Below are 5,818 nucleotides of genomic sequence, written 5' to 3'. Positions count from 1 at the left end.
GGGAAGTAAGAAAAGAGGCCATTCGTGTGCTGGCGGCGACAAAAAAAGCTGAGTGTGACCAGTATTATATAGTATTATGTTGCAAGGGAACGATACAGCGCCCTGCGCTCGAAAGAATCGAAGAAACGGCTCCCAGCCAGCTACTATTAAATGGGTATAGTCAAAGGACAGCGCAGGAAAAAAAAAAAATTGATAGCGAGTTCGGTTCCAATTCAGTACATTCTCTCTTTAGGTTTGATAACAGAGGCGAGTACACGCTCAAAGCTCTGTTTTGTTAGGCATCGTAACTTTTAATTGCGGATCCAATCCAGCACTATTGTTCGATGGTGCCATTGGCCTGGAAGAATCTGATTCGTGTAGTTGGAAAATTTTCGTGTCAATGTTAGCCTTGGCGGTTGATTCGCTCAAAGAAAGCCTTTGAAAAGGAAGTTCATTTTCATTAGCATTAGTTGGGAAGTTTGTTAAACCAATTCCAATTCCGGAGTCGGTGTTGTTAATCTCATCAGGTCCGTCGGACTCTCGGGCTTGAAATGCATCCATTCTCACTTGAGAGGTACAATTCGCGACTGCGTTTAGATCAGGAGCAAAGGGATCTTCCACAGACACCGTTTTATCTTCGCACTTTTGGTAAGCCGTATCAATACTGGGAGCAGAACTGTCCTTATCGGGGCATTTCGACTGAAGGAAAGCAGGAACGACTCCTCCGCCTATCCGAGCCCAGAACATTCGTTCTCGGAGGCGGATAGTCTCTTCCCATGCTTCCTTTTCGTCTTCTTCATCTAAAATGCGAACGTGGCCGTCGACGATGAGTCGTAGATACCCAACGAAATCGCAGCAAGATCTGAGCCTTTCTAAGCAAATCGTACACATCGGGTAGCGTTGAGCGTTCTCGTTGTCTGAGGTACGGAAACGATGAGTTCTTGCATTCTCCCCTCCTTTTCTCGCTTCACCGCAGAGCGCACATGGGAATGAGTATTTCGCAGCAACAGCAGGTATATATATTCAACGACAAGGGCTCCTTCACATATGCTACTCAGAACCGTACGACGGGTTAACCACGATATTCCGGGTGCAGCATCTAGCCTGAGCGTGGGTTCAATATCCTCGGTAAGTGCTCTTTTGTAGAATCGGCTTTCCTTTAACACAGCTGCGTACGATTCGCGAGGCGGCGAATTACTGTTAGGAGAACCGGGAAAGCTCGGGAGAGACATTGCCGAACCATTGGAATACGAGTGTTTGTGTTCGCTTTCCTTATTGCCGGTGAAATTGCCGAATCCCATAACATTCAATCCTCCATATGATCCACTCCCAATTCTACTTGACGGCTTAGAACTTCTAGCTCCATGGATCATCGCACGGAAATCCTCGAAAGATTGGATATCGGTTCGACAGACCGGTTTCATTAAGTGTGAGTAACTTGTTGAGGGGGCTGGGCAAATTTCACCCGAGCCAGGGGCGGTAGGTGTGAGGTTCATTGCCTCCAAAAGGCGATCTATGGTACTAACATGTTGATGTGTTGTGCCTGGAGAAGAAGGTGTAGTGGAAGCATCCGTTCGACTGCGAATCTCGTCCTGATCAGTATTCATATTCTGTATGACGACTTTCAACTCGCTCAGTTGCTCCTGCTGAGAGGCAAGAAGTATTTCGTTATCTTTAATTTGCGCTCGAAGCTGTTCATTTCGCCGCTCAACAATCTCTCGTTCTAATTGTGCGGCGGCTACCATCTGCAATACAAAAGTTAGATAGTGCTATGGAAAACCGGGATCCAGCAGGGAAATATTAGTCCTACCTTATTAGCTTCCTCAAACAACGCTGCCGTTAGATTTTCGAGCTCCAGTTCAATGGCCTTTTTTTCCTTTTCAATAGTTGCACGCTGAGCTCTTTGTTCAGCAGCTTCATCCTTCAGCCTCGCCCACTCGGTTTCCACGTCCACCCTCCTCATTAGGACCCCATTAGTGATATCTGCCTCATATTGGCGGGTTTGTTCCTCCAGTTGTCCAATCCTTATGAGCGCTTGTTCCAACTCCTGGCGTGTGGCTGCCAGAGTATCATCTAAGATAGTCTGGCTGTTAAGGGCTTGGATGAGCTTGTCGCTGAGATTTGCGACCTCGCTACTCAAATCTGGGTGGTGTGGTGACGAAGCCGAGGTCGACAAATCCGAAGTGCTGGCAACTCGAGGGTCGCGCAGGGTAGAAAGGGAATGTTCGGAGGGTCCTTCAAGAGCAGCACGGGAAACTTCGTGAACACCAGAGGCCGCTATTATATCTGCCAGCGCATTGGTTGACTTGGACTTGGGGATTTTCCTGTTTGGAGAAATAGATCTGACATCCGCGGAGTTTGTACGTAGTTTCTGCACGGGGTCGTTAGAAGTGGAGGAGGTTCGGAGGGCCGGATAACCCCATCCGTGGATGGAAATCAATCTGATACCCATTTATCAGCAGTGTATCAATCAACATATCAATCAACGATATTTCCCAGCTAATAGCAGCCTTCATCTTTATATATCCATGTGGAGTCAATCTTACTCGGCCATGTTTGTTCACCACCAACCGATCGTAGCCCCAGCAAGCCGCAAAGGGCTAGAGTCTGGATCGTTGGATCACCAAGGAACAAAGCAAGTTGGAGGTGGGGATTCAGGATCCGTGGACACGTTGAGCCACTGAGGCCGGCATTGGAGTATTTTCAAACAAGACGAAAAGCTCGGTACAATGGCCTGGTTACAGATATGTGCCTTCCCCACGGCGTCGGTGCAGGAGGGGGTGTGAGGTGGTCGAGAAGCACAAAGGAGAAGTAAAACACCCGCGGCTAGCTCTTCTTAGTTGCATTGGCGGTAGAATGGAACAGGGAAGCAAGGGAGCGAGCTGTTGGGTTAGTTTACAACCAACACGCCAGCCACACAGACTTTCCAGCACTTTTCCCAGGCACCCTGCTTCTTGACTGCGGGGATATCTGGATGCTGATGGGGAGGTTTGGTTGAGGATGAAGGGGATGGCAGATGAATCCTGGTAATGACTCCTTGGCAATCCGAAGCCGAATTTGCCTCTTTGGGCGGATCTTGAGGCCATCAACCTTCTTGCCTGATCCGGCAAGATAAGCCGAATACGATGACCCAGCAGGATCCGCCGCAGATCAGGTGACCTGCCCGGCCATCTGCGGTTCTTCAGCCGCCTCCGCACCAGAACAAAGAACCGGAACGACAAACAACCAACAACACAGCATCAAGCACGATCCCGCCCCAGACGGACTGCACCTAACTTTCACCATTATCCACCATTAGTGATCCCGTTCCATGCACGGTTTGCTGCGGCATGGTGATAGCCAAATTTACTCTCTTGCCCGCTGTTCAGGCTTGACGTGTTCGACCGCATCGTGCGGAACGGAAACTGAACTACGTAGTAGATCTCGGGTATTCACCATATATCCTTATCCGCTGGTTATCGAAGTTCCAGACTCAGCGGAGTGTATGAGAAACGGCAAAAATAATCAAATAGGATCATTTATGTGGCTGAAAGGATATCAAAACCTGAAATAGCTATCCGGTCCGGCTTTTACGTTTCCATAAACAATGACGCTGCATATTTCATATGCAGATTGTGTGGAGAAATATCAAGGAAAACACAACATTTTCATTCCCGTTTGGGATCTTCCCGTTGATTGCGTCTGCGGGTGGGATCTTTGTAAAACGCAATACGGTGACCGTCAGAACTGTACCTCAAGGCTATCCAACCATTCTAACTCTTAACATTCTGTTGAGTAATTCCCACTTCGACCACTCTCCATCAAATAGGGAGTGCTGACGCCCGAACCCACTCGCAGACTTATTTATTGGCAAACTATTAAAATATTCCAGTAATTACATCTGCTGCCCGTATTAGAGATGATCTAAGTCAAATTAACCAAGGTAGAAATTTGTCAAAGCTCAATCAACTCCTACACCCCCCCCCCCCCGAAAAAAAAAAAAAAAAAAAAAGGAAAGGAAAGGAAAGAAAAGAAATCCAATCTCTACGATATCTATGTCAATTTACCTCCAGGTAACTCATCCTCATCGTTTCACATATCACTAGGCATGACTTACTTTAAACAAAGGAACCGCCATCGAAGACACAATTACTACATTCACTAAACAACCCAAAGGTTCTCATTGAATCTTTCAAGGGTCGATGAGAAGGGATTTTCTGTTCGAATTTCGTGATATCTCCTCCAGCGACCTTTGTCCACTGTTTCCAGATTTTGCCTGAAATATTCGCAAATATTGCTCCCCTCAGTTTCCCCAAACTCCGATTCCTCCCAACCCCTTCTAACTCCCTTCCTTATATTCCTGCCTTGTATCAGAGAGCCCGGAAGATGGCAGATAGATGGTGAGATTTGTACGAATAGCTGCATCGAGCTTCTGGCATATGCCCTGAAATGACCCACGACTCGGTAGCATGCCGGTGTCCAACTGAAATAGGATCAAGGATGGGAAATAGCGTCCTTCATATACTACACTCAAGACGGAGGTCCTAGGCCAGCACTTTGAATCGACCTTAGGAAAGAGTACAATTCTATGCCGAGTGTTGAAATGGCAGAGGGACTAATATTGGAAATGAGTACGTCTTTTGTCAAGCATGATTCGAGATGTCGCAGAGGTCTCCCTGCCAACCGATCCGAAACCCATTCCAAGGCGTTTACCGATCCGATGAGGGCTTCAGTGACGTGCTCCCCTATTACATTTCGATGGTACTCAATGGTGGCCCCGTTACTACAGTATTGATGTACCAGCTTGTCGGTGTCCTCAATAGGGCTAATCTCATCCCCGACGGCCTTGTATATGAACAACGGCATAGTCGGGGACCCGCGACGGCCCATCTGCCCAGACCAGTCAAGCACAGTTGCGGGGACAGGCCCATATATCGACCGGTCGCCGTCAACAAAATAAGAGAAAACATCGTGGAATCTCCCGTCAATTCCCTGGATCTGGCAATTGGTGGCGTGTTTGAAAAAGTCGTCTCTTTTGTCGGGCAGCATATTCCCATCCATCCAGTCAGTGAGGTTGGGATAGGCTTTGGCAGCGCCATAGAAGCCTCTAAATATGAGACCCGAAAATGTCCCTCTATTAATCGATTCTACGACGGAGGTGGTATTGACAATTATGCCGCCTAAGGCGGCCCCTGAGAAATGTAACTCTGGCGCATATGATGGTTGAAGCTCTGCAGCCCACCCACCGGCAAATGCTCCTCCAGAATAGCCCCACATCACGTACCGGGCATCGGGAGCCAGCCCGATCTTGTGTCCCTCGTTGATCACTACGCGGACCGAGTCGAGCGTGGCATAGGCAGATTGCAGGCCGGCGATGAACTGAGCTTCCAGCCCTTCATAGTCAGTTACCATCACCCACCACCCTCGGTTCAGCGCGGCAGCTAACTAGAAATGGTCAAAGGGGAATTGTCAGTCAAACAACCACGATCAGTGAGTCAATAAGGACAAAATATTCTCTTACAAATATTCCCTCTGTGAATGTTGTACTATTTGGCATTAGGAGACCTAGGAGTCCGGCGCTCGAGGATCCAGGCCGCAGGGTATACGATGGACTGCAGTCTCCGTTCGCGGCATCATACGCCGCCTGGTAGACGAGTAGCTTCGATGAATCCGAATTGTGCGGGACAATCAGAGTCGTTACAGCAGCGACTGCATTACCCAGACTGTCCGTGGTGCGGAAGATGTACTGATATATCGCGTCCACAGATATTTCTTCCACAAACCGGTAGAATAGGTTGTATCTTGCTGTCCAGTTTGTCGAAATGCGGCATGCAATTCTTCGAGGCCTATATTTGCTGAT

General features: G+C 48.3%; 2 protein-coding genes across 2 annotated transcripts in view; both read right to left on the bottom strand.

The window, feature by feature from the left end:
• Window positions 1-258: 258 nt before the first annotated feature.
• On the bottom strand, window positions 259-2,533 carry HCAG_01195 (predicted protein; the record flags this gene model as incomplete). The annotated part of the gene is made up of 4 exons (XM_001544098.1): window positions 259-896; window positions 1,046-1,724; window positions 1,790-2,420; window positions 2,526-2,533. 4 exons carry the CDS (start codon window positions 2,531-2,533, stop codon window positions 259-261), a joined length of 1,956 nt encoding a protein of 651 aa, XP_001544148.1.
• A 1,764-nt stretch (window positions 2,534-4,297) lies between these two features.
• HCAG_01194 (predicted protein) overlaps window positions 4,298-5,818 on the bottom strand; it is a gene marked incomplete at both ends in the record, with an annotated part of 2,608 nt that continues 1,087 nt past the window's right edge. Inside the window, 3 exons of the mRNA XM_001544097.1 lie at window positions 4,298-4,573; window positions 4,672-5,403; window positions 5,480-5,804. Coding sequence (XP_001544147.1) covers window positions 4,298-4,573; window positions 4,672-5,403; window positions 5,480-5,804 — 1,333 coding nt within the window. The remainder of the gene's footprint in view (window positions 4,574-4,671; window positions 5,404-5,479; window positions 5,805-5,818) is intronic.

This window comes from Histoplasma capsulatum, genomic scaffold (assembly GCF_000149585.1).
Source record: "Histoplasma capsulatum NAm1 scaffold_1 genomic scaffold, whole genome shotgun sequence".
Classification (NCBI taxonomy): Eukaryota; Fungi; Ascomycota; class Eurotiomycetes; order Onygenales; family Ajellomycetaceae; genus Histoplasma; species Histoplasma mississippiense.
The sequence above is the reverse complement of the archived record's forward strand: the minus strand, read 5'-3'. Positions and strand labels throughout refer to the sequence as shown.